General features: G+C 55.5%; 1 protein-coding gene across 6 annotated transcripts; it reads left to right on the forward strand.

Moving 5' to 3' along the window:
* Positions 1–15,477: 15,477 nt before the first annotated feature.
* On the forward strand, positions 15,478–27,966 carry CCDC9 (coiled-coil domain containing 9). 6 transcript variants are annotated; one of them, XM_032323903.1, is made up of 14 exons: positions 15,478–15,585; positions 17,185–17,258; positions 17,403–17,507; positions 19,108–19,209; positions 19,404–19,652; positions 21,040–21,123; positions 21,216–21,389; positions 22,219–22,400; positions 24,560–24,606; positions 24,710–24,842; positions 25,295–25,722; positions 26,215–26,307; positions 27,241–27,290; positions 27,855–27,966. In XM_032323903.1, the coding sequence occupies exons 2-14, from the start codon at positions 17,256–17,258 to the stop codon at positions 27,870–27,872; spliced, it is 1,668 nt and encodes a 555-aa protein (XP_032179794.1). In that variant the 5' UTR covers positions 15,478–15,585; positions 17,185–17,255; the 3' UTR covers positions 27,873–27,966. The 6 variants fall into 6 exon arrangements, with proteins under 6 accessions (XP_032179794.1, XP_032179793.1, XP_032179796.1 ...); XM_032323902.1 differs by lacking the exon at positions 27,855–27,966 and having other exon boundaries at positions 27,241–27,820; XM_032323905.1 differs by lacking the exons at positions 26,215–26,307; positions 27,241–27,290; positions 27,855–27,966 and having other exon boundaries at positions 25,295–25,385; positions 25,473–26,101.
* The last annotated feature ends 20 nt before the right edge of the window (positions 27,967–27,986 follow it).

Below are 27,986 nucleotides of genomic sequence, written 5' to 3' on the forward strand. Positions count from 1 at the left end.
ACTCCCCCTGCTTGTTTGTGTTCCCTCTCTCCCTGTGTCTCTCTCTGTCAAATAAATTAAATCTTTAAACAAAATAAAAATGATAAAAAATAATTTTAAAGAAAGCTGTGAATATGAATGCCTCTGAGAGAGAGACATTCAGCACAGTAAAGTGATAAAAGACCCAGACTTTGGAGCCCCACTGCCGGGTTCAAATGATGACCTTGAGCAAGTAGCTTTCCCTCTCTGTCTCAGTTTCCTTATTTGTAGAAAGAGGGTCACCGCGGGACCCAAAAAGGAACTGTGAAGATTACGTGGGTTTCTGTTTGTAACACACTCAGAACAGTGGCCCGAAGGAGTAGCCTCCGTGTGAATCATCGATTCAAGAAAATAAACGTCCCAGCTGGTTTACTGGCGACCCATCAGCTTCCGCGGTATCTTGTATGCGATTCTGGGTGAGTAGATTTCGCAGCTCGGGGAGAGGGAGTTGGGAAGGACTTAACTTTTCACTGCAGGGCCTAAGTCCTGGCTCTCCACGGAGGGGAGGGGGCCTCCTGGGTTCCTCGATGTAGCCGGCCTCCCAGGCCCGGAGGCTGGACCGGAGCCGCGTGGGGGCTGGGCGGGGGTGCGGGTGTCCGCAGGGTCCGAGCGGCCGGCGTGTGTGAAGGTTACCGTTCCCCGGCGGGGCGGGGGCCGCGCGCTGTTGCTGGGGTCTGCGGGGCCTGCCTGCGCCCCCGCCCCCCCTCCTTCTCGGCCAGCCAGTGAGCGGTACCCGCCGCCGTTGCCAGGGGAAACTCGCCGCCCCGTTACCCAGCAACAAGCCTGGCCCAACCAGGCGCGAGGACCCCCAGGCCCCGCCCGCCGCTGCCCACCGCGTGCCCAATGCCAGGCGGGCAGAGCCGGCCCGGCTCCCGGAGACGGCGAGCGCGCTCATTGGCCGCCGCCGCGCCCGCCCGCCCGGATCTGGGGGAGCCCTAGGCGCGGGGGGCGGGGAACCGGGCCCCGGGGAGCTGCCGGGCACAAGGCCTGCAAGTCTGCGGGGCTGGGGTGAGGCCCGGGCTGGGCACCGTCCCATCCTCCCACCCCACCCCCCCCTCCACCCCACCCCATCTCGGGGCGAGGATGGGCACTTGGGATGGGCTGGAAACAGGGGCTGCGCATCCTGTCCCTCCGCCCCGCCAGGAAGGTACGCTGGAGTTGGCCTTGTGAACACAGGGGCTGAGCGTTCACCTCCCAGAGGAGACGTGGGCGTCTTGACTTCACGAGGGCAGGGGCTGTTTGTCCCCCCACCCCCACCCCAGAACGAGATTCAGGCATCTTGAAAGAGACGCTGAGGATTTCCCCCTCCTCTGAAAAGGACCCAGCATCCCGACCCCATAAGTGACGCCGCCCTCCCCAAAGGACCCAGGCATGCCCTCTACTGTGACATATGAGATATGAGCCTCCTCACCCTGGAGGATGTTAGTTTCCTAGCCCCAAGAAACAAGGACTGAGGGTGCCCCCAAAAGGGGACTCCAGGTCTGTCTGATGCAATAAAAGTTAGGACGCAGCATTCCCCCCACCGCCCCCCATCTCCCCAAACAGGGACTCGGGCCTTTGGACCTCAGGCCCTGGGATGCCCAGAGACCCTGGGCATCCTGGCCCTCACCCGTATTGGTACTGGAAGCACCCCCCCCCCCAACAGTCACCAGACCCTCATGTGTCCCAACTCATCCGGATGACCATCTGCCCAGATCCAGGGTGCAGACCTGCTAGCTTCCCTCCCTTCTGAGCCCTCTTCCCCAGCGTCAGGTTGCTGATTTCCCAGGAGCCAGGCATCTGACCCCACAGCCACTCCCTCTACTCCCTGACACCCACCGCCCAGCCCCCGCCCCCAGGGTACCAGCCTCACAGTGTCAAGGACTTCGGAGTCTAAACTCCAAGTCTCTCAGACACTCCCCCAGACACCTGCAGAGGTGACCCAGCCCCTCACAGTGGTGCAGGGGCGTTCTTCCCAGTTCCAGGACCCTCCGATGCTCTGGACCCCAGATCGGGAAGTTCCAGCCTTCCAGTGCCTTTAGTTGGCCACCAGGGATCCAGGACTGAGAGCCTCCAGCCTCAAGGGACCCTGATGTGAGTCCCCAGGCCACTCCAGAGCGGCTCAGATTCCTCAGTCCCCACCCCAGGGAAACCCAGGGAGCAGAGCCCCTAGCTCCAGACCCTGTGAGCCCAGGTGCGGCCCGCCCCTACCCCGGTACCTGGGGGGGGGGGCGGAGTCGAGGATTACTCAGCCTCCAGAATGAGGCGATGACATCATCCTGGGGGGGGTTGACTAATGGCCGCGCTGGGGGGGGCGGGGAAGTTTACCCGGTAACAGCGGCTGCCGCATGGCCCCGCCCCACAAGAAGGGCCGGGAAGAGGAGGCATAAGCACACACACACACACACACACACAAGCCCACTCAGCACACCCACCCCCTCCAGCATCCCACACTGCACACATCTTACTGGGGCAAGGGCAAGGATGGGGCAGTGTTTGTGTGACTGTGTGTTTGTGTGCGTGTGTGTGCTGGAGAGTTCTCTGGAGCTCTGTTGGGTCAGTGTGCTGTTTGTCAAGGGGTTGACATATGAGGGTGGTGGTTGTGTCAGGGTGCGATATGTGGGTGTGTGTGACTGTTAGTGTGCTATTGTGTGTCCGTCGGTTGTGTGTGTCAGGAAGGTGCTATGGTGTGTCAGCCTGCTACATTTGTCCCACTGGGTGTCTGTGACTGCAGTTGTGCATCAGTATGCTATTGTGTGATGTTCTGGTGTGCTGTGCGTGAGTGCAATGGTGTATCTGTGTGTTGTGTCAATGTGTTGTTTTGTGCAGTGGGCTGGTGTGCATAGGTGAGATGGTGTGTGTCCATGTGATTGTGGACACAACATCAGTGTATGTCCATGTGATTGTGTTGGCATGACATGGGGATTGTATATGATGGTATGTGTCTGTGTGATTGTGTTGGTGTGGCATGGGGACTGTCTACGTGTGGGAATCATGTGTGTTAGTAGAAGTGTTTGTGAAAGTGCTGTGTCATTGTACCCTTGTGTTAATGTGGTAGGATGCATTGGTGTAACATTACTGTGGTGAAGTGTGCTGGGTATGTTGTGTCACTGTTGTGTGCCACTGCGCTCCGCTGTGTGTCAAGAGATGTGCACGCGTGTCACTGTTACTGTGTGTGTCTGAACAGTGTTGTATATGGTGGGATTGTGTGTGTAACACTGTCATTGTATCTGAAGTGTTGTGTGTTCATGACACCATGCATTACTGAGCATATGTGCATCCACGCAACTCTTCGTGTCATTGTGAGTATGTGTGTCGTTGTAATTGTGTCATTGTGGTTGTGTTGTCAGGGTGATGTGTGTCTCTCTCTATATGGGACTCTATATATGTTAATAAAATGGTGTCTCCGCAATGTTGTGAACCACCGTGACTGAGTGTGTCACTGCGGTTGTGTGTCACGGGGATAAATTGGCTGTGGGGTTATGAGGGTGTCACTGTGATCGTGTGTGTGTATGTGTGTGTGTGTCCCTGATACTGTGTGTTCTAGGGACTAAGTCATAGAGACTGCACGGATGCGGTTGTGTGTTGGCCTAAAGTGTGTCGTTGTGGTTGTGGGTCCGGGCAGTGCTCGTGTATGTCCTGGGACTGTGTCTGCCGAGTGAGATTCGGTGTGCCCCTGCGATGCCGTGGGTCTCGGCGTGCACCCGGTGTGTGCACGTCTGTGTGCGTGTCACGGTGATGGTGCGCGCGTGTGGGGGCGATGCTGCGCGTCCCTGGGACAGTGTGTGTGTGCGAGCTATTGCGATTGTGTGTCCGCGTGCTTCGCTGGGTGTCGGGGGAAGGTGCGCGCGTCTCCGGGCCTCCTGCCCGAGAACAGCGGCGCTGCCTTCTGATTGGCTGCGGCCTCGCCAGTGAGAAGCTCGCGAATCCTGCGGTAACTTGGTAACTCGGGAACTCGGCCGCCGCCGCCGCCGCCGCCGCCGCCGCCCCGGGGATGGGGGGTGGGGAGGGGCCCTCCCCTCGCCGCACTCCGCGCGCGGCCCGCCCTTGCAGCCGACCCTCTCCCTACTGGCGCGCCCACAGTCTGCGGCTCTGTCCCCGGGACTCCGTCCATCTCCCCGCGGGGCTCTGTGCCTCGGCTTCCCGCGTCTCTGCCACTCGCTAGGTCTCGGCGCGGCTCCGTCTTTCCCACGTTGCTCTCTCGCTCCCTCTGTGCCCCTGCCGTCGCGCTCTCTCTGCCTCTGTCTCCCACACCCCGTCTCTGTCTCTTCCAGGGTCTGTCTCGCCATCTCTGCAAGTCCTGATGTCTCTCTGTCTCCCCATCGCTCTTCCTGTCTCTGTCTCTCTCCATCTCTGTCCCTCCCTCTGACTTTGCCGAGCTGTCTCCTCAGTCTCCGTCTCCCCCTAACTCTGCCTCAGTCTCCCCAGTTTCGTCTCCCCTTCCCTTGTCTCTCCACCTCTTGTCTCTGACTCTCCCCCCTTCCCTCCCCCCTCCGCCCTCCCCCATCCCCTTTCTCTCTCACTCCCACAGCCATGCTCAGAATTCACTTTTCATTCTGCGGAGACAGCCAGGGGACTATTCGCGACTTCATCCTCGCCCCTCCCTGCAGGCCTAGGATTCTGGCAGCGGGCCCCACGCAGGGCAGACTTCAGGAAGGACTTCCCGCCCTGGTTCAGCACCGGAGCTTTATCGCTCTGGCCAGGCAAAGGCCTGGCGGCCCCGTGGCTTCCGGAGGCGCCCGGGCGGGATGAGCTCACTGCTAGTTGGCTTGGATTTCATCAGCTTCCTCTGCTGGAGTTACCCCCGCTCATTTTCCCGCGCGGGCCGCGCGGGCGAATCCTTCGGGCGCCTGCTGCCCCCGAGCGGCGAAATGCGGAAGCACAGGTGCCGCGCAAAAAGTCCACCTTTGCCACTGACCACCGCGGGGTTATGAACGCTGCAAATAAGAACCCATTTAATCCTCACAACGACCCCGCTGGGGAAGAGACCATCTTAAATTCCATTTACAGTGGGTAAACTGAGGTCAGAGAACTGAGGTCGGCTGCCTAAGGTCACAGCTGGTGAATGGAGCCCTCTGAGGGCTTACATGGGGAGAGAAGGGAATGGGTAAGACCACCAGGATGTCTGTGGTCGGTCATTCATTCATTCATTCATTCATTCAGCAGAGGCTTATCGAGGGCCTCCTCTGGGCCAGGCAATGTTGAAGGCACTGGGAATACAACAGTGAACAGAACAGACAAAAACCCATGTCCCAATCCATGAGGCTGAACCTCTGGTCTAGGGGAGACAGACAATAAAGAACGCAAATAAGAATGCAAAGGGAGGGGCGCCTGGGTGGCTCAGTGGGTTAAGCCGCTGCCTTCGGCTCAGGTCATGATCTCAGGGTCCTGGGATCGAGTCCCGCATGGGGCTCTCTGCTCAGCAGGGAGCCTGCTTCCTCCTCTCTCTCTCTCTGCCTGCCTCTCTGCCTACTTGTGATCTCTCTCTGTCAAATAGATAAATAAAATCTTAAAAAAAAAAAAAAAAGAATGCAAAGGGAGTCTCGAAGTCCAGAAAGGAAGCAGGGGAGAGGGCTCAAGAGTGTTGAGGGTGGTCTTATTCTCAAGGGTGACTGAGGAAGTGATAGTTTAGTAAAGGCCCAAAGCAGGTGAAGAAGCAAGGGGTGTCCAGACAGAAGGAAGGGCAGGTGCAAAGGTCCTGAGACCAGAGTGGGCATGTCCAGGATGGTGAGAAGCTCCTCTGCAGCTGGGAAGAGCTGGGAGTGAGTGAAGAAGGGGAGAGGGATGGAAGTCGAGGTCTGAGAGGGGGTTAAATCCAGATGAAGACTTTAGCTTTTACTCTGACAAGGTGGGAGCCTCTGGAGGGTTCTGAGCAGAGGGAGGTGAGCTGATTTAGTCATAACAGGCGTCCTCTGGCGGTCAAGTGGGAAACAGGCTGTGAGCAGAAAGCAGGGAGCCCAGCAAGGAGGTGATCCTTGGGTCAGATCCAAGGGGGAGCCGATGGGATTGGCTGAGGCATTGGGTGTGGATGTGAAGGAAAGAGAGAAGTTTGGGCAACTCCAGGTTTTGGCCGGAGCAGCTGGAAGGAGGAAGGGACTGAGAGAAATATCAATCGTAAATAATGACACACCTACTGTGTACACGACGTCGTTAAATCCTATGACTATCCTGAAAGGCAGGAAGTAGAGGTAGGAGATTTGGTAGGATTCTGGATTTATTCAGATGTATAGATTTTGAAAGTGAAGTCTACATTACTGGCTCAGTAGCTGTTGGCAGATTCAATGGATCATTGCAGTAACAGCAAAAACATGCAGTGTGTGAGGCACTGTTCCCGGCACTTATCTTATATAATCCTTATGGCATGTTATCATGAGTGCCATTTTCCACATGGGGAAACTGAGTCACAGAAAGATTAATACCTTGCCTAGCACGATACTGCTAAGAATTGTAATAGACTTGTCAGAGAGGTGGTATAGTGAGCTCTGGAGTCAGAAAGATCCCTACAGGCTCGAATCCCAGCTGGACGGGTGACCCTGGGCAACTCACAGCATCTCTGGGCTTTAGTGTCCTGCTTTGTAGAGTGGTTGTTTAGAAGGGCTTTGGGATGTGCTTAGAAGATAATTCATGCAACAAAAGTGAGGCCGCCACGTAGAAAATGCTCTTTAAGCACTGTAGGTTAACTAGCTGGAATTAAAATAAAAACGTAAATATATGCTGTTTAAATATTAGCACAGACTCTCTTTCAGGGAGATGTGGCTGTAGGCAAGCCAGTTGGGACTTTAAAGCAATCATGATAAAACAAATACTCGCCTTTATCTTGTGTCACCTCATCCAGGCAGGACGCGCTGGTTGCTTCCTTGCCTCTCTCCAGCCTCATAGGAGATCATCTTGTAGGTACCTCAGCCCGAGGTGTTTGCGCCAGAGAATATGTCACTCTTTACTTCCTTCTGGGCTTGGCTGGGTCTACCTGATTCTCCCTTTCCACCTTGCTGCTAGTGAACGAAGCCACCGTCTTTCTTTCCTTCACCTGGATCGCCCCCGTATTCATATGGCTTGTCTGCCCCCACGTTTCACTCTGGTCTCTGCTCAAACGTCACCTCCTCAGAGAAGCCTTCCGGAACCATCTCTGTCCTGTCACCCAGCCTTATTTTGCTCCGCAGCGCTCTTATTAACATATTCATTTGTTTAGCTATGTAGGGTCTGTCTTCTCTTGGAGAAAGTGAGCTCCACGGGGACAGGGACAAGCCTCCAGGACAGCTGTACGTTCTGATCTCCGTTTCACAGTCGGAAAACCAGAACGAGGCCGGGCACCGAGAGGGTTTTCATGGTTCAAGTACTGTTCGTTGAATGAATGCTTGTCCCGCGTGTAAAGCGGCAAGGAGTGCGCCACAGCGGCTCCTGGTGGCGAGCGGGAAACTCGCTCCGCGAAAGTCGGCCCGCTTGGCTGTCAAATTTCCTACCAGATCTTCACGTAGTTTGGGAACTATGTACTGATGCTAGAACTTAACTCCATTTCACGTACAAACACAAGGTATTTTTAATGGTGTCTTTTTTTTTTTAAATATTTTATTTATTTATTTGACAGAGAGAGATCACAAGTAGGCAGAGAGATGAGGAAGCAGGCTCCCCGCTGAGCAGAGGGCCAGATGCGGGGCTCTCTCCTAGGACTCTGGGATCATGGCCTGAGCGGAAGGCAGAGACTTTAACCCACTGAGCCACCCAGGCGCCCCTATTTCCAAAGTTCTTTAAAACGTTGTTGAGACAAAGGCATAACATACACCCTTTCCTAAAACCCACAAATCCCAAGTGTAAAACTCCATGTCATCAGCTCCCCAGGGAAAGGGATAAAACCTGACAAGCTCCAGCCTCTTCCCAGGAGGAGGCCTTTTTGAGTCCCTCCCCCCTGGACTATCATTATCCTCAAATCTTTTTTTTTTTTTAACTTTATTTATTTGAGACAGCGAGAGAGGGAATGCGGGCAAGGGGAGTGGGAGGGGGAGACGCAGGCTTCCCACCGAACAGGGAGTCCGACGAGGGGCTCCATCCCAGAACCCTGAGATCATGACCAGAGCCCCCCAGGAGCCCCATTATCCCCGATTCTAACAGCAGAGGTGACTTTTGCCTGTTCCAGAACTTCCTATCAGTAGAATCACATGGTATGTGCTTCTTTGTGTCCGTCTGGCTTTTGTCACTCGCCATAATGTTCCTAAGATTCGTGCATGCCGCTGAGCGTGGGGAAAGATGGTTCATTTTCCCTGCTGGATGGTCTCCCCCTGTGTCAAGACACCGCAGTGAGAATATCCATTGCCCCGCTGATGGGCGTTCTGGTTGCTTCTGATTTGGGGTGGTATCAGTTTTGCTCAGTGCGGCCACCACCAAGCAGCCCAGACTGGATGGCATGAAGCAACAAAACTTTCTTTTCTCATAACCCTGGAGGCGAGAAGTCCTACCTCAAGGAGCCAGCAGGCTTGGTTTCTTCTGCGGCCCTCTCTCCTGGGCTCTGGGATGGCTGTTTTCTCCCTGTGGCCTCCCACGGGCTTGTATACTCTGTGTGCGTGTATACTAATCTCTTCTTATAAGGACACCAGTCACATGGGATTAGGGCCCACCCTAATGACCTCATTTTCGCTGAATTACCTCTGTAAAAGGCCGATGTCCAAATTAGGTCACATTCTGACGCCCTGGGGCAGGGGTTGGGTGATTGACACCTGAATGGGGAGGGGACACAAATCAGCCCATCAGAGGGGCAATTATGTTAAAGCTGCTATGAACATCTAACCCCCTTTTTATTTATTTTATTTATTTTTAATTTTTTTAAAATTAAAAAAAGATTTTTATTTATTTATTTGACAGAGAGAGATCACAAGTAGGCAGGGAGGCAGGCAGAGAGAGAGAGAGGGAAGCAGGCTCCCTGCTGAGCAGAGAGCCCGATGCGGGACCCGATCCCAGGACCCCAAGATCACAACCTGAGCTGAAGGCAGCGGCTTAACCCACTGAGCCACCCAGGCACCCTAACCCCCTTTAAAAAAAAAAAAAGATTTTATTTATTTATTTGACAAAGAGAGAGAGCACAAGCAGGGGGAGCAGCAGGCAGAAGGAGAGGAAGAAGACTTGTCCTGGAGCAGAGAGCCCGATCCCAGGACCCTGGGACCATGACCTGAGCCCAAACCAGCTACCCAGGCGTCCCGCTGCTATGAACATTCTCATAGGTGACATGTTGCTTGGTGAATGTGTGCATGCATTTCTGTTGGGTCGATCCTGACGAGTGTGTTTGCTGGCGCCTAGGGTGAGTGTTCGCATCCAACCATAGCTGAACTTGCCCAGAGGTTACCCACAGTCGCAGCGGCATTTTGTATCCCCCTCCAGCCGTGGGCAAGGGTCCCCGCGGCTGCACACGATCTTTACGACCGCTTGACCTTGTCAGGCCTTTGCACCTGAGACATTCTTTTGTGGGTAGACACAAAGTGTTATTTGCAGGGTTTCAGTATAGCATGAATTTTCCAGGGAGTCCCCTACTTGCGTCGAGGGAAAATTGTGCTACGTTGTGTTCAGAAATCAACCGAGGGTGATGCATCATTCTGGATCATCACGTCACGCCTGCAACCCTGCTCCTGCTGTCAAAGTCACACCCGAGGAGCTCACCACAGCCACCAGCTGCGGTATTCCAGGGTCCCCGGGAAGACACGCATGGAAGGCTGGGCTGCACACGCGCCTGCGCATGCGCTCAGCCCTTTTTAGAAATCTCAGCTACCCGCAAAAGGATGTTGTTTCATTAGCAAGCGTTCCAACACCCAAGCCTATTCGTTGTAAGAGCTGAAAGCGTTTGACTACTGGTTTGACTACTTCTTGACGATTTCCAGGGTTCACGTGTGTTGCTTTATTATAAATTTCTTCCCTTCGATTTCTGTAATTTCTCCTTTATGGTCAATTTAGGTTATTATATTAAAAATGATGTGTATAGGGGTGCTTGGTTGGCTCAGTCGGAAGAGCATGCGACTCTTGGTCTTGGGGTCGTGTGTTCGAGCTCCAGGTTGGGGGTAGGGTTTATTTAAGTTAAAAAAGAAAAAAAAAATGGGATGCTTCAGTGAAGCATCGACCTGCTCACGTCATGATTCTGGGTTCCTGGGATGGAGCCCTGAATCGAGCTCTCTGCTCAACAGGGAGTCTGCTTCTCCTTCTCCCTCTGCCCCTCTCCCTGCCTCGTTCCCCGTCTTTCAAAAGGATGAATAAAATCTTAAAAACGAAAAAAAAAAAAGATGTATGTAGGTAGGACATACTGTGTAGGCATTTCATTTAGAGGGGAGTACAAGCGGTATTTTGCAAGGAGTTTGTGTCATAAAGCATATTTGGGATAGGATGGAGTTGGGTCCTGCTGGGCTAATGGTTTGGGGACACCGAAGCTCTGGGAGAACGAGGTTGCTTTAGTGATTCCATATGTATTGAGAACTACTATGGCCTTGTGCTGGACGGTTCTGGGGACTCAGTGGTGACAGCAAAAACCCCAGCCCTGCCCCTGGGCAGTGAGGACTGGGGTGGGCAGGACTGGGATGTGAGAATCAGGGCGGTGTGGGGGGGTGGACAGCCCAGAGTGGCACCCGACCTAGCTGGGGGTAGGAGGGTTTCCTGGGGGAAGTGACCTTAGCGCTGAGCCTTGTGGAAGAGGTTTCCAAGCAGGAGGACTAGCCTGTGCCACCGTCCAGGACCCAAAACATTGTTCCGTGGGCCTGGAGCAACATTCCTTAAGATTGATTCCTTTGGATCTTTCTGGTGTGCGGGGCTCTACGGAGGGCTGGGCCACGTGAAGGCTTGCAAGACCCTGGGACTAGGTTCCAATCCTGGCCCTGCCGCTGCTGTCGTCAAGATGCCTTCCTCAGGAACCTGAGAATGGGACCATCTCTGGAATAAGGGCCTTTGCTGGTGAATTTCAATTAGGGATCTTGAGAAGTGATCATCCTGGATCAGGGAGGCCCTACGCCCCACGACTGGTGTCCCTGGAAGAGACATAAAAGGAGGAGACACAGAGCCGCGGAGAGGAAGGCCACGTGAAGACCCAGGCAGAGATGGGAGTGATGCATGTAGCCACCGAGAAGGGCCTGGGACAGGTCCTAGCTCAGAGCCTAGGGAAGGGGCAAGTCTGCCCACACTTTGATTTCGGACTTGTGGCCTCTGGAACTGTGGAGAGATACACGTCTGCTATTTATAATTTTTTTTTTCAATTCGTTTGACACAGAGATAGAGAATACGAGTAGGCAGAGCGGCAGGCAGAGGGAGAGGGAGAAGCAGGCTCTCCGCTGAGCAGAGAGCCTGATGCGGGGCTAGATCTCAGGACCATGGGGTCATGACCTGAGCTGAAGGCAGAGGCTTAACCGACTGAGTCACCCAGGCGCCCCATTTCTAAATTTTTAAAAACATTTTCTTTCTTTCTTTCTTTCTTTCTTTCTTTCTTTATGAGAGCGTGAAAGGGAGAGCGCGCGCACACGTGGGTGGGGGGAGGGGAAGGTACAGGCGGGAGGGGGTAGAATCTCTAAGTCTCTAAGCAGACTCCCCACTGAGCGCGGACTGGATGCAGGGCTGGATCCCAGGACTCTGAGATCATGACCTGAGCCCAGACCAAGAGTCCAATGTTTCACCCACTGTGCTCCCCTCCTGCCCATCCCTGTTGAGTGCCCCACTTATGCTGGTGTAAGTCATACAGTTTGTGGTTGTTGGTTACTACCAAGCAGCTGTGACCCACTGTGCAGGGGAGCCTCAGTGAGCCTGTCTTCCTCTCTGTAAAATGGGCATCAACAAGGCCTATCAGACCGTGAGGTAGATGCAAAGGGAGCAGCCCTTTAACCAATAAGGCAGCAAATGTCTGTGACTGTGACCTGTCGCCAGAGGCCTTGGTCTGGCCAGGGGTGTTTCAGGTAATAATAAGACAGTTAAGGGGCGCCTGGGTGGCTCAGTGGGTTAAGTGACTGATTCTTGGTTTCAGCTCAGGTCGTGATCTTGGGGTCATGAGATCGTACCCCGTGTAGGGCTTGGTGCTCAGGGCAGAGTCCAGAGTCCCCTTGGAATTTCTCTCTCCTTCTCCCTCTGCCCCTCCATCCCCCCTCCCCCATCTGTCTCTCCCTCTTAAATAAATAAATCTTAAAAAAAAAATGAGTAACGTTAAGCATACCCACTGTGTGCCAGACACTGTTCTAAGAGACTTTTGCTGTCATCAAACAACACACATTTATTCTCTTACAGCTGTAAGAGAGGTTCTGTAAGAGAGGTTGCAGAAGCAACCTCCCTGGGCCAAAATCAGGGTGTCAGCCTGGCCGCACTCCCTGGGGAGGCTCTGGGGAGAATCCGTCCCCTGACCTTTTTGAAACTTTTCCCAGTGGCATTCCTCACATTCTTTGGCTTGTGGGTCCTTCCTCCATCTTCAGTGGCAGCCACATGATATGTTGCCCCTCCCTCTGCTTCCCTTTTATAAGGACCCTTGGGATTACAGTGGGCTCCTTGAAATGGTCCAGGATCTTCGCCTTATCTCAAGATTATTATTTTTTTTAACATTACAACACAGATACAAACGAAGGTGGAATCTTTTTTTAAAAAAGATTTTTATTTATTTATTTATTTGACAGAGAGAGATCACAAGTAGGCAGGGAGGCAGGCAGAGAGAGAGAGAGAGGGAAGCAGGCTCCCCGCCGAGCAGAGAGCCCGATGCAGGACTCAATCCCAGGACCCTGGGATCATGACCTGAGCCAAAGGCAGAGGCTTAACCCATTGAGCTAACCAGGCACCCCAAAGACAGAATCTTACTGTACTTTTCAGCATCCCTCTTTCATTCCACCCCCACAAGCAACGGATATATACATATATGCATGTGTGTGAAAATGCCACTTTTTAGCCAGGGAGAGGTGACTCAGACTACATAAATCTTAGGCCATTGAACTGGGAAAGACTGAAAGTGTTAAAACACTGTGTTAGCGAGGTTGTGGGGAAACATGCACTCTGGCCTCGCTTGGGTGAGTGGAAGTGGGCATGGCTTTTTTGCTGAGCCGCCAGCATCAGACGAGGCTGTCCTGTGAGGCAGATGAAGTACGAGCCCCCAGATGTCTCGTCCAACAGAGCCAGCACTCTGTCCAACACCCTGGATGGTGCTCTTGTCTTATACTTTTTTTCACTCTCTGTTTCAAGAGGGCTTCTGACCTTGTAGACACTTCAGGCCCTAAACTACCTGCGTCCACCGTGGTTTATTTTTACTGAAACATCATAATGTAAATTACCTTTTGATCTGGGAATTTGTCTACCTAGAAGTCATAATAATGGTCTCCATGTATTGAGACCTTAACAATGGCTCAGGCCTCGCGCCAAGCACTTTCTGTGTTTTCTTTTTCTTTCTTTTTTTTTTTTTTTTAAAGATTTTATTTATTTATTTGACAGAGAGAAATCACAAGTAGATGGAGAGGCAGGCAGAGAGAGAGAAAGGGAAGCAGGCTCCCTGCTGAGCAGAGAGCCCAGTGCAGGACTCGACCCCAGGACCCTGAGATCATGACCTGAGCCGAAGGCAGTGGCTTAACCCACTGAGCCACCCAGGCGCCCCACTTTCTGTGTTTTCATTCATTAATCCACTCACTTCTGCACTACAGACCCAGTAGGGAGGTGTTATGGTATCTCCTTCACAGATGAAGTTGAACTCCAGAAAAGTTTGATAGGTCGCTCAAGGTCACGCGGTTGGTAAGTGATAGATCAAGGTCATGTGATTGGTAAGTGATAGATCTGAGATTCAAATCTGGGCCTTCTGGTTTCAGAGTCTGTGGTCTTAATCATGATATCAGGAGTCCTTTTTGAGCAAGCTTATGGGTCATGCACTTACAAAGATGTGTGCCCAGAGAAGTTCAGTGTAGCATTGTCAGCCATCTCCCCAATTTGGAAACAACTCAAAACATCCATGAGACCAGGCAGGGCGGATTATGGCCCATCTCTAGGACGGAATATCACACAGAAGTTTTAAAGGTTGTCAACCATCCATTGCTTAAATAAAGATAGATGATCTCAGCGTAGTATATCTGGTTTTGTTTCATAAGAAGGGAGGAAATAGTCGTAACAGAGATTGATCCATTCATAAATACATTTTTTTTTTGTGTGGGGAGGAGACAGCTTACTGTGTATGAGGCCCTGTTGAAGGCACTGGGGATGCAGCAAGTTATAAAAAGAGGAGATACAGGGGAGCAGACAGGCAGAGAAGAAGAGAAATAAGACACTGGGTAGTTTAGAGGGTGAATGGTAAAATGGAAAACTAGAGTGGGAAGAAGAAAAGGGATGGGAGATTTTGCAATCTCCAGACAGGCAGCTTCAAGGAAGGCCTGTTAAGTGGGGCTAACATCTGAATAAAGACCTGAAGCAGTAGATAGTGAACTTGGCAGAAATTTGGGGACTTCCCAAAAAATTCGGTTATATATGTAGAAAAGGTCTTTGAAAAGCTGTTAACAGTAACCTTGTAAGGGACCAGGGATTAGAAGGTGCTTCTACTCTTCCTGTTTTGAGTCTCAAGATAAAATTGCCAGCAACCTCAGGGAATCTGGTCTGCCCACTTTTAACTGTCAACGCTTTTTATCAATTGTAATGATAGGTTCATTACATCGAATTTTTGGTTAATGCGTGTAACCCCCTGGCCTCTGTAACAAAATCCAGCGGATCCCTCAGTCCCTGTAATGCAAGACACTCACGCACCACAGGGCCTTTGCACAGGCCGTGTTGTCGGCCTGGACAGCCACCGCTTGTTATCCGGAGGCCTCTCTGTAAGGTATCTCCCACATTTCTGTATCTGTTATTTCGTATTTACTTGTGCCTCCCCTCACCAGCTCATCTCTTTGACCCCCTTCCTCCCCATGCACTGCACCTTCCCCCAGCCTGGCACTCAGTGCAGATTTAGAGAATGCAGGAAAGATTCAATCGGTTGAAATTTTTTTTTTAAGATTTTATTTATTTATTTGTCAGAGAGAGAGAGAGAGTGAGAGCAAGCACAGGCAGACAGAGTGGAAGGCAGAGGCAGAGGGAGAAACAGGCTCCCTGCGGAGCAAGGAGCCCGATGTGGGACTCGATCCCAGGACGCTGGGATCATGACCTGAGCCGAAGGCAGCTGCTTAACCAACTGAGCCACCGAGGCGTCCCAATCGGTTGAAATTTTTAAGCTTCTACTCTAAGGTTTCATTGGCAGGAGCATGAGGGATTCCCCAGCCACCCCCAGCACAATCTGGCATCAGGAGTCTTTGCCTCGTGCCTGGTATCTATTTATTGGAACCAGGAAAGAGGAAGCAGGTAAAAGCCGGAAAGGGGTTGTTGTCTCCTTTCCCCGGAAGGAGGTAATCTAGGCCAAACGAAGTTGAGCAAGCTTCCAGAATACCCCTGCGGACCACCTAGACACACGCCCACCTGCAACCGAGGGGGCGCGGCGCCTTTAAGGTTCCCGGAAACGGGCCGGCAGGACCGGAAGTGGCCCTCTTTAGTTCCCCTCTTCACGTGGTGCGGGCGGGAAGTGACGCGAACGGCCCGGGAGCTGCGGACGCGGAGGCCGACGGAGCCGGAGTAGCGGACGCCGCGGGGTCTCCGGGACAGGTGACCGGGGGAGGGGGTCGGGAGCGCTCCCGGAGGGGGCGGGGCCTGGCGTCCCACGTGGGGGGAGAGGGAGTGGGTGCGGGCGGGGCAGCGTACTCTGCGGGGGGGCGGGGACAGGACGCCCACATGGGAAGCTGGAGGGGCCCAGGTGGGGCGGGACGTCGGCGGGTGGGCAGGACCCGGGCGGGCCGGGCTGTGGGTGGGGCCGGGGCGTGGGGCTGTAAAGTTTTGCCTGTGCTGGGGGCGGAGCCAAAGTGTGGCCCAGAGAGCTAGGGGGCGGGGCTGGCATTCTGGCCGAAAGTGCTGGGGGAGGGGCCAGAAAGTTTTGCCTGAGCATGAAGTGGCTCCAGATCGTCGGCCCTGACTTCCGAGGGTGGGGCCGGGGTCAAAAAGTTGTGGGTGGCAGGGGCGGAGCCAGGGTGCTGGCGGGGCATGCTGAAGGTGGAGTCAGAAAGTTTTGCCGGGTGTCTGAGCGTCCGCGCGGACGCTGGAGGCGGGGCCAGAACCTCGGAGGGGGTACTGGGGGCGGGGCCATAGTTTGACACGACGAGGCGGGGCTGGGAGGCAGGGGGCGTGACCGGGAGGTTGGCTGGGCAAAACGTAGGCGGGGCCGGTGTAATAACGCGAGAGTAGGGGGCGTGTTCAGGCTGTTGCTCCGGGGCCCAGGGGGAGGGGCCTGGGGGAGGGCTGGGAGAGTCAGAAGCAGGGTCTGGTTAGAGACGCGCGTGTGGGCGGGGTCAAGGGATTAGCGGGAAAGGCGGGGCGGAGAAAGTTGGTCCTGGGGTGGGGCGGGGCCTTGGCCTTCCCGACCCGGCTGGAGCTTTTCCCTGCGAAGGCGCGCGCGGGCGGGGAAGTTTTGTCTGCGTCGGGGCGGGTAGAGTATTCCCTGGGTTGAGCCAAGCCCAGGAAGCCTCGCCAGTGGACACCGGGCCTGTTTTGGGAATCTGCGGGGTTGTTGGGGAGGCAGCGGTACCTTTCTCCGGACGTTGGAGGCGGGGCTTGGACATCCCACAGGGAGGCCTGGGTTTAAAGTGCTCTCCCAGGGTCAGGGCAAGGTGTAGGGTTCGAGCTTGTTTTTGTGTGGGGTTATTTTGAACCGTTCCTGGGAAAGAGGTGGGTTTAGACGGTTCACGGGGATGGAGGGGCACCGGAGTGGGCAAAGAAAGGTGGGCTTAGAATCTTCTTGTACAGATAGGGAGCGGGAGGATGTGTTTAAAGCACTCCGGAGATGGAGGCCTGGGTTAAAACTCCCAGCACCGGGGTCTAGAGGCTGGGCTAGAATCTTGTTTTGGAAGGGAGCAGTGTTGGATGTTTCCTTAAGCTGTAGGGTGGGACCAGAGCTTTCCCAAGGTGGGTGCGACTCTAGTGTTTAAGTAGGGAATGGGCACAAATGTCCAGAAGGTGGTGGACTCTAGATTTCTCCCGGTAGGGGTCGGGCTCGCACAAGAAGAGGGAATGGTGGTGAGGACTAGAATTCTCTTGTGGGTGCAGCTGGGGTTGTTCATGTGCATGTGTGTTTGGGAGGATCCTGGGTATGGGTGAGACGGAAGCAGATTGGGGAGCCATTGGCCTTAGTCCTTTTGTTCCCTTTGCCTTCAGGAACCCCCAGTGCTGTGTCCAGATTCTACAGGGGAAGGTTGCTGGGACCCTGGCCCCACCTTGCCAGTGGAATGGTGAGATGGAAACTGGACTCTCTAGAATCTACGCTTTGGGTCAGGGGCTTGGGAGGAGGGGACCCAGGACTCAGACCCTGGATCCAATGGCAATGGGTTGGGTATAGGTTTTTCTTACTGTTCTCAGTTGTCTCCTTCTCTCAGTCAGCCACACTGGATCTGAAATCGAAGGAGGAGAAGGATGCCGAGTTGGACAAGAGGATCGAGGCTCTTCGGCGAAAGAATGAGGCCCTCATCCGGCGCTACCAGGTGCCCTAGCCCCGCCCTGGGAGACCCCATCCCCTCTCCTCCCCGCAGTGAGTTTCCCTCACCTCTCCCTTCAAATCTTTTCATGGCTCCCCATCACTCTCAGGATAAAAGCCAAAGGCCTTAGCCTGCCATTCCTTCTTTCATTCCATCGTTCCATCGTTCATGCAGGAATACTTACGGGGCCTTCACTGCCAGGCTCTAGGCTGAGTGTGGCTGGACACACAGCTGTGACTGAGACATCTGTGAGGTTATTCCAGACTTTACAGTCCAGAGTTCACAGTCCAGTAGGAGCACCGGCCGTTCCTCAGGCAGTGATGACCCGCAGTAGGCTGGGTTAAACCGCAGGAGATTAGAGGTCAGGCGGGAGCCAAAGGGGGCTCTTCACCCAGTGTGGGGGATACTTGGGAGGGCTTCCTGGAGGAGGAGATTCTGAGACCCGAAGGGTGAGTTAGCCAGCTGGAAAGAAGAGCCGTATGTGTTTCAGGCGGAGGGAACAACTTGTGTAGAAACTCGGAGCTTAAGGTTGGAAGGTCAGTGGAGGGATATTGACCCTGGCAGCCAGACTGGGAGTTTGGACTTTCTCTTGAGGGTACCGGGGAGCCCTGGAGGGCTTTGGAGCAGTAGCAGGATCAGGTCAGAGTAGCCTTTTAGGAAGAGCCCCCTGGCTGCTGTCTGGTGTTGGTTGGGAGGAGGGGATACTGGAGCCCAGAGACCAAGGAGGAAGGAGAGGAGGTGCCGGGCATGGGACAGGGCTTTTGGGAGGGCTCAGTGACAGGCTGTGAGGAGCGAGAGGTCACGATGCGGCCCAGGTCTTTGTCAAAAGTGCCAGGGTGGTTGGTGGAGCTCTTCCTGAGAAGAGGCCTGAGAGGAAGAATGGGTTTCATTTATTCATTTTTCATGCATTCATTCGTTTACTTAAAAAAAAAAAAAAGAGGCATATTGAGTTTCTGTTGTGTGTCATGGATGATTCTAGCTTTGGGGTATACATCAGTGAACAAAAGAGCCAGATATTCCTGTCCTCAGGTAGTATCTGTTGCATGGGGGAAGGCAGACAGTAGGCAAGATATATGTAATGCCGGGTAGTGAACAGGAGAATGGCCAAGAGAATGGTAGGAAAGGTCAGGGAAGGCTTCTCTGAGAAGGGGACATTTCAGGAGCAGAAACCTGAAGATGAGGGACTAAAGGCTCTCTGGGGTAAGAGTGTTCCCAGCAGAGGGGGCAGTAGGCGCAAAGGCCCTGAGGCAGGTCTGAGCCTGATATGTTCTAGGAACAGTGAGAAGGGCAGGGTGAGTGAGGGGGAGAAGAAGGGGGAGAGGGTAGGGGATGAGGTCAAGTGGTCATGAGGCCGGACCCTGTAGGGCCCCATAGGTTGTGGGGAAGCCTTTGGGTCATACTCAAGAGATGGGTACCCTAGGAGGCTTCTGAGCTAGAGAATAGCGTGATGTGGCAGTGGTGGGGAAGATGCTGAACTGACCAGCTTTCCTGTCAAGCTCAGGAGAGAGGCCTAGGTGGGAGCTAGTCTTGGGGGGAGTTCAGGGGGCTGTGGGAATCCAGCTGGCACCAGTACCTCTGACACTCTCCTCCTGCTGTTTGGTTCTAGGAAATTGAGGAGGACCGGAAAAAAGCTGAACTCGAGGGAGTGGCTGTGACAGCTCCCCGGAAAGGCCGCTCAGTGGAGAAGGAGAACATGGCAGTGGAGGCGGTGAGCTCCGCACTGGGGTGGGGGACTCCTCAGGACAGAGGAGGTGAGCATGGAGACCTGCGGCCTGAGAGCTCTCCTGTGCTGGCTTCCTCAGCCCTGGGGCTCGTCTCCAATCTCACCGCTGCTCTCAGGGTTTGGGGGGTCCCAGTCTCCTCATCCCGGTGACTGTACTTTTCCTCCCTTCCCTCCTCCAGGAGAAGAGCTTGGGTCCCTCCCGGAGGTCTCCTGGGACCTCGCGACCTCCAGGGGCCAGCAAGGGAGGCCGGATGCCCCCCCAGCAGGGAGGGCGGGCAGGCATGGGCCGGACAGCCCGTAGCTGGGAGGCCAGTTCTGGGGAGCAGCCTCGAGGAGGAGCTGGTGGCCGTGGCAGGAGGGGCCGGGCCAGGGGGTCCCCTCATCTCTCTGGAGCTGGAGATGCCTCAGCTGCTGACCGCAAATCCAAGGTAGAATCCCGGGATAGGCCGGGGTCATCCAGCAGAGGCCCTTACCCTTACCGTCTCGTTGCTCTTTGGTCCTACTCTCAACGTGGACCGGTATCTGTTTGTTGTCTTTCTCCACCTCTCCATCAGCTTTTTCAGTCCCCCCATCTGCTCTTTCTCGCTCTCATTCCTCCCTCCCTCCCCCTGATGGGTGCTTCGTGTGCTCTCCCTGTTTTTGTTTTGGTTTTTTTTTTTGTTATCTCCCCTCATGTTGCTTATTCTGGTGCAACGTTTCCGTCCGGTCCGTGTGCGCTCGCTCACTCTCTTACTCTGTCCATCTCGCAGCTGGATTTCTTCGTGGGGAGCATTGATGTACCTGCAACTGCTCTCCCTCCCAGATGCGCGGGTCAGGGGCTGGGAGACTGTCTAGCAGAGTGGCTCAGGGCCCACCTTGGACTTGGGGTCAACTTGGTTCAATTAATTCCCTGCCCTTGGGCAGCTCACTTCCCCCTGGGAGCTTCTGAGGAGAGTAATAAGAATCAGGTTTCAAGGGTATTGCGAACATTCTGGGACATCAGGCATCGAAGCCCTCCGGGGAAGCACTTCAAGAACATTACTTGCGGGTGTTTATGATTTGCGCACGTTAAGCTGTTGTCCTCAAAAGACCTCAGGACACCGTGGCTTAACCCGGGTGGAAGTTTATTTCTCCCCCGTATGCCAAGCTGTGGGAACGCAAATGTCCTCTCTGGCAACTTGGCTGTGTGCTCATCTAAAGTTCTATTCCATAGAAGAAGGGGAGAATGGATTGTATGGCGGAGGGGGGGCACCTCGCCATCTGCCAGGTTATTACTGCTGTTACAACATCATTTCTGTGACAGCTGTGGGGTGTTGTGGTCCCTGGCTCCTTTTCCGGGTGCAGGGGTCCCCTAGAAAGATTGGCGGCTGAGATCTATTACAGTGGGAAACGGAGGGGAGGAGGCGGAGGGGACTACATCTGGAGGGGATCAAATGTGGGCTCAGAAGTGATCTGGTCTGTTATAGCCACACCTTACGGTGCCCTCAATTCCTCCAGTATTGAATCCTGATGACAAAGGGCTGCCTACCAGGGACTCCCTGCCTGGGGTTTCCGTAGGTCCCCTCTGCCTTATACAAACCCCAGTTCCAGACCCCAGCAGGAAAGCGGGCGCCCAGTAAATGCCACACCATCGGCACAGACAGCTGAGGTGCTTTGAGCTCCCTTCGTAGCTAACCGTTGCCCGGGGATGTGCCGGGAGCCAAATGCCCAGATGCCAGCCCAGAGCTGGCTTGGTGAGCAGGCCCGTCTGCAGAGAGTCTCCGGCCTGCTGTGGTTGTTTCTCTGTGTGGATGCTGACTCCCGGTGTCCCTGTCTCTGTGTCCTGCCTGCCCCCAGGAGTGGGAGGAGCGGCGCCGGCAGAACATTGAGAAGATGAATGAGGAGATGGAGAAGATAGCGGAGTACGAGCGCAACCAGCGGGTCAGTGCCCTGGGTGTCCCTGCGGCGGGGTGGAGCCGCCTGGGCCCCCGTGAGCTCTCCAACCCCTCCTCCCCCACTCCCTGTGCCCGCAGGAAGGTGTGCTGGAGCCCAACCCGGTGCGGAACTTCCTGGATGACCCCCGACGACGCAGTGGGCCCCTGGAGGAGCCTGAGCGGGACCGGCGGGAAGGCAGCCGCCGGCATGGGCGCAACTGGGGGGGGCCTGACTTCGAGCGGGTGCGCTGCGGCCTAGAGCAGGAGCGGCAGGTGGGTGCCGGCAGCCGGGGCACCCTGGGTCGAGCCCCCGTCTGCCAACGGCCTGTCTTTCCTGCAGTCACTGTTGATGGGGGTTGCCAGGGGCGTGCCCGAGCACCAGGCCCAGGGTGGCCAAGACAGCGGGTGTGGGGGCAGCCTCAGCCTCGAGCTGATGGTCTGTTCTTGTTTGGGCACCGTCGTGCTTTCCTCTTTAGCTTTATGGAGCCTTTGGGCGATGTCCTCTTGCGAATGTCAGTAGTGTTTTTGGGACATTTTGGGTGCTGGATATGGACTTAGGTGCTAGGGCTTTTTTTTCTTTTTTTTTTTTCTTTTTTTAAGATTTTATTTATTTGAGGGAGAGAGAATGAGCGAGCAAGCACAAGCGGGGGTACTTGGTAGAGGGAGAAGGAGAAGAGACTCCCCACTGTGCTGGGAACTCGATCCCAGGACCCAGAGATCATGCCCTGAGCTGAAGGCAATGACTTTAATGACTGAGCCACTCAGGTGCCCACTGGGACTGTCTTAGGGCCAAGCTACTGCCCCAGTGGAATTGATTCGGCGGAGGGGGAGCTGTGTAAACCAACCTGCAGTGGGGTGTCAGGTAGTGCAAAAGGTTGTGAAGAAAACTCCATTAGGGAGAGAAACTAGAGAGGGCGCTACCGAGGGAGCGATCTGGGACGGCCTCTCCGCAGAGGTGCCTCTGGAGCTGACCTGGTTCTAGCCTCCAGCCTGTCGCCCCTTATGTTGAGCATGGCCCTACTGCTGAGTGCAGCAGGCACATGGGGGCTGGGTGGGCCGGCCTGGGGAATGGGGCCCTGACTGCCTGTCTGTGGGTGGGCAGGGCCGCCGGGCTGGCCTAGGCAGTGCTGGTGACATGACGCTGTCCATGACGGGCCGGGAGCGGTCAGAATATCTGCGCTGGAAGCAGGAGAGGGAGAAGATCGACCAGGAGCGGCTGCAGAGACACCGCAAGCCCACTGGCCAGTGGCGGCGGGAGTGGGATGCCGAGAAGACCGACGGGATGTGAGTGTCCCCTCTGCTCACCCCCGTTTGGCTCCTTGGCCTTGACCCTGACTTCCCTCTGTCTCTGTCTCTGGCATCCCGGCCGGGCTTGGCTCCCTGGTGCAGGCTGCACTTGGCTCCCCGTGGGTTCGTTCTGGGGCTCAGGTGGCAGATGCTCTCTGGAGAAGTGCTGGGCGTGGCATTGGCAGGTGTGCGGGAGGGAGGGGGACACGCTCCCTGCCCTGTTGGCGACGGCGGCATTGCTGTGGCGGGAAACTAAGCTGATCTAGTTGGTGGTTTGTGCAGCAGTGCCCTGGCTAAGGGCACGGATGGAAATTCTAAATAGGGAAGGTGCAAGGACGGGCGGCCGGTGATGGGACCTTCAAACTGCATGCCCGCCCCCCGAACCCACACCCCTCATCCGGGGGGCACCTTTACCCTTATCTGGCCGCGTCCCCTTTCGGGCCCCAGGAAGCAACCCGTTAGTCCAACTTCAGGCGAAGCTCTTCCTTGTGTCATTGACAGGAGGGCTGGTCTCCGGACCGAAGAGCCAGCCAGCAGTCATTGTTAGATCTGCAGCTGGAGTTTATTTATTTATTAATTTTTTGGGGGGTGGGGTGGGGACAGAGGATGAGACAAAGATAGTCCTCACTCAGACTCCTTGCTGAGTGCAAAGCCCCACGTGGGGCTTGATCCCATGACCCCAAAATCATGACGGGAGCTGAACTCAAGAGTCGAACGTCCAGCAGACTGAGCACCCCCCACCCCCGGCGCCCCTGCCATTGTCGTTGTTATGCCGCTGCCTGCCCCGCTGCTCCGGAAGTTCTCACGCCGGCCCTGTTCGGTTGGCGCTGGCTGGATAGAGAGGCTGTTGGCTGTGTGCCCAGTGTGCGGAGCATTCATTTCTGGATCAGGGGGCAGAGCTTGTGCAAGTGCGGGACTACGTTGCACAGATACTGTAGCTGACCCTTTGGCGGCTTTTAGGGAGACCTTGTCAAGGTTCGTCCCTTGTGTCTCTGAGGCAGCTTGCAGTCGGTCCATTAGCCCGTGCGTGCTTTGATTTCCATAGCTTTTTTTTTACGATTTTATTTTTTAAGATTTATTTTACTATTTAAGATTTTATTTATCTATTTGATAGAGATATAGTGAAAGAAAGTACAAGCAGGGGAGTAGCAGCCAGAAGGAGAAGCAAGCTCCCCACTGACCAGGCAGCCCGATGTGGAGCTCGAATCCAGGACCTTGGGAACATGATCTGAGCTGAAGGCAGACACTTAACCAACTGAGCCACCCAGGCGCCCCAGCAAAAAAAAAAATTTTTTTAAGATTTTGAGGGAGAGCAAGAGCATGCACGGCTAGTTGTGGAGGGTAGAGGGAGAGGGAGAAGCAGGCTCCCCACTGAGCAGGGAGCCCCACACAGGGCTTGATCTGGTACTCCACCAGGCTCGTGACCAGAGCTGAAGGCAGATGCTTAACCGACTGAGCCACATAGGCGCCCCTGTCAGTAAATATTTATTGAGTCTCTTATCTGTGTCATGAAAGGTGATGGCAATACAGTGATGAACGAAACACTTCTGCCTTCAGGGAACCTCGAGTCGAGTTGGAAAGGTAGAAACTCGATCCAGGGGCAGGTCACAAAGAACAGCAAAGAAAAGAACAGCAAAGAATATGGAGAGGGATGGAGGCTCTTGTTTTAGACTTTGGTGATATATGTAAAATAACATGTGATTATGTTAGGGGTTTAGGAGGGTCTGAGCTGAGGCCTGGAGGAGGTGAGTGTGCAGGCCACAGAAAAGTCTGGGGAAGTGTCCCAAGAGCAGCAGGTGCAAAGGCCCTGAGGTGGAGCTCTGTGGTAGGAGACTCTGTTTAGCCAGGGAGATGGGAGACAGTGATAGGAACAGAGGGCAGACTGGAAGCTAGAGATCATGTACTTCCTAAATTTTTGTTTTTTTTGGGGTCAAATACTGACTTTTTTCTATTTGTCACTACAATGCCAAGTTTGCCTCTTGCCCATCCCCTGATTCTGTCTGCCTTCTAATCAGTGACCTCCTCTGGTTGACCATCTCTTCTTCTATGATCTTGATTTTTGACCCCGGCCCCCATCTGTCTCCCTATCTCTTCCCACCCCTCTTTCTCCCACTGTTCCCCCAGCTGCGTGCTCACCCCCTTTCTCTTTTTCCCAGGTTCAAGGATGGCCCAGCTGCTGTGCTTGAACCATCCCACCGCTATGGTGAGTGGGTGTCCTGGGGCGGGGGGTGCAGCTGGCAGGGCCCGGCACAGGGGTGACTTTGTGCCATGCCCCTGTCCCCGACTCCTCCCGGATTCTGTTGCAGATGACCAGGCCTGGACGCGGCCCCCCAAGCCCCCCACTTTCAGGGAGTTCCTGACCCAGCACAAAGCTGAGGTCAGCCGCAGGAGGAGGAAGAGTAGCCGACCCCAGACCAAGGCAGCCCCTCGTGCCTACAGGTGGGGGCACCCCTTCCTTTGGTGTGTGCACATCCTCGCACCCCCAGCAGGGCTTCTGGCTTGATCCGTGGTGGTTCTGACTCCTGCACGTGGGGGCATGTCTGTGCTGTCTCGCACCTGTCTTTTCTCAGTGCTTGACTCTCTGTGGGTCTGGCTCTTGTTTCTGGGGAGTTCAGGCCTAGCTCTCTGCTTTACCTCCATCTCTCCCTTCATCTCCATTTGCTCCTCTTCTGCCACCTGCTGCCCCTCCATCTGTCTGTCCCTGACACCTGGGGACACACCCCCCCATTTCCTCCTCGGCTCTCCCATGTGCTGGCTTCGCTCCTGGAAAGCTCCAGCCCCCTTGCGCCCTGAGTTGAATTTGGCAGCTTTTCTCCAGGGGAGGACCTGGAGGTGAGATGCCCCTTCTTCCTGGCCACCCGGGCCTCACCTCTTTCCTCTGTCCCCTCCAGTGACCATGATGACCGCTGGGAAGCGAAGGAGGCAGTGTCCCCGGCCCCTGAGGCCCCCCAGCCCACTGCCCCTGAGGAGACGACCACGCAGGTAAGGCGGGCTCTCGTCGCTGGGGAGGGGGCCTGGGGGTGCTCGGGGCCCACCTCCTCTCCCCGATCTGCCTTGTGTTCCCCACAGCCGCTGGAGACCCCAGCTCCTCCTGCCCACCGGCCCCCTGAGGATGAGGGGGAGGAGGACGAGGGGGAGGAGGACGAGGGGGAGGATGAGGAGTGGGAAGATGTGAGTGAGGAGGAGGAGGAGGAGGAAGAAGAGGAGGTCGAGGAAGAAGAAGAGGCTGATGATGAGGAAGAACCAGCCCAAGACCACCAACCTCCGGAGGCAGAGGCCACCAGAAGCCCTACGGGAAGCCGCACCGGAAGTCCCACCGGTGAGCAGGCTGACACAGAGCCGTCCAGGCCAGAGAAGCCCCCGCTACTGCCCCAGGCCCCTGCCACGCCTTCTAGCCCCTTTTCACCCCCTGGGGACCACCAACCCGTGTCTGACTGGGGTGAAGAGATGGAGCTGAATTCTCCCCGGGATGCCCACCCGGCTGGTGTCCTGTCCCTGGGCGAGGCCTGGCCTTCTGGAAATGCATGAAGCTAGCTGCTTGTGTGTGTACGCACGCGCTCCGGGGGTGCACTGGCCGTGGGGACTGTCTGGGGCTGGGCCCTGGGACCATGGGTGCCCCACCGCCCTGGTGGCTGGGAAGACAGTCCATGCCTGTCTCTGGAATGCCCCGTCCCCAATAAAGAGTTCAAGTTCTCAAATGATACTCCCCAAGTGTGTCCTTGAACACCCCTCTCTCCCCCAGGGCCTTCTCTCTCAGGGTGGGGGAGAATTGGGAGGGGTAGGGACTTGACTGGGCCTCCTCCTTCCCCAGGAGGTGACCAGCCAGCCCCTGCCTCCCTGGAGAGTGGGCCCAGCCTCCCAGGAACCCAGAAAGCAGAGGAGGAAAGGTCTGACGCAGCTCCAGGTGGGGGAGTGGACGGGCCCCAACGGGGCCAGCTTCCTTCCTCTTTTTCTCCCTCTGGCGCTGAGGGGAGGGTTTGGGGAGAGTAGGACAAGAGTGGAGCTGGGTATGTGGGGCATAGCTGTGGACGTGGGGGTGAGGCTACAGTGCTAGGATCCTGCGAGACTGGGGCCAAGGTCAAGGCGGTGGAGCTAACTGGAGAATCTCGTGCTGGGGATTGAGTGGAGGGGGGAGGGGGGTGCTGTGAGGAGGTGGAGCCGAGATGGGACTGGGATTTGGAGGCAGACCCCGGTGTCTGGGGATGTCCTCTAAAAGTAATGGGGTGGGGCTAGGTTCAAGGGGGCGGGGCTGAGGGCAAATTTAGGAATTTAAATAGGAGAGGGGTAGAAATACAGATTTAGCTGAGGGCAGGATTGGCTTTTTGAGGTCTAACCACGTAGGATAAATTAGAATAGAAACGCAGACCCCCATGAGAATGTTGGGCCCAAGGCTGCTTCCACCTCCATCAAACTAGGTTGCGATCCAGGGACCTCCCCAGGAGCGGGGTTAGAGTTTGGGGCAGAGCCAAGGGAGATCTGGTCAGCACTCTTCGTGGGCAAGGGCAGAGAGGGACAGGTCCAATAGGGCGGGCGTGATGGGAGTCAGTTTATGCCTGTGGGAGTGTGAGGGGGGCGGCGGCTGGGGTGTGCGAGGACAGAGTTTAGGGTGACTACAATGATTTCATCGATTGTAAACAGGCTTCTGTTGGGGTACACGCAGCTTGTGGGTCCTTTGCGAAGATGAGGGGAGTCAGAAACCCATAAACCATTTAGCACGGGGCGACTGCAGCCGGGCTTAGTTGGGATCAGAGACAGAACTGGACGGGCGGGGGAGGAGGTGTCCTAGTGGAGGGCTGGGGAGACCGTCCCCTCTGCTGACTGCCTCTTCTTTCCTCAGAGGCGGGCACCGAGGGCCAGGAGACCGCGGAGATCACCGACTTCCAGAGGGTGCGTTTCTGCAAGGTGGTGGCTGCCGCTCCGCCACCGGGGGCCGCCCGCTGACCGCGCCCGCCGACCGCGGCCTCCGCGCTCTGCACTAACCTCCTGCCGCCTTGCGCCTCTGTCCTCTGCTTCCGTCACACTCCCGCCAGAAGAGGGTTAAATGTAAGGGGGGCGGAGCCAGGGACTGTGAACGGGGTGGGGCCAGGGCAATAGTCCAGTCTCACGCTTCGGGGGGCGCCGTGGCACCGGGAGGGCTGAGACGCCCCTAATCACCCACCTAATGGAAGCCATGGGGTGATAGATGCCGGTCCCCGGGCCTAGATTGCTGCCTCCCGGTTTACATCTGGGGCCTGGCAGATAGCTGGTGACTCTTCCACTGGACTCGGAATTACCGGGCCCCGTCGCCTATTAAACGCAGTGCTTCCGCTAACCTTTGAACTGTGTTTCTGGCAGGGCAGGCTGGGTTGCTATGCTTGGCGGGCTTTTCCGTGGCGGAAGAGGCGGGAGGAAGGGGGTCTTCCTTTCTCCACCCCCCTGATACGTCTTCCCTCCCCTCCCCTCCTCCCGCAGGCCTCCCCGAATTCCTGAAGACGCTGCTGGGAGGGGACTGAAGCTTCCCCGCCTTGATGGGGTGGGGGCGGCAGGAGGGGGTTAGTCTGGATTCCCAGGCTGCGCTCTCTCCTCCCCGGAGACCGCTCTGAA

This window comes from Mustela erminea, chromosome 19 (genome assembly GCF_009829155.1).
Source record: "Mustela erminea isolate mMusErm1 chromosome 19, mMusErm1.Pri, whole genome shotgun sequence".
Classification (NCBI taxonomy): domain Eukaryota; kingdom Metazoa; phylum Chordata; class Mammalia; order Carnivora; family Mustelidae; genus Mustela; species Mustela erminea.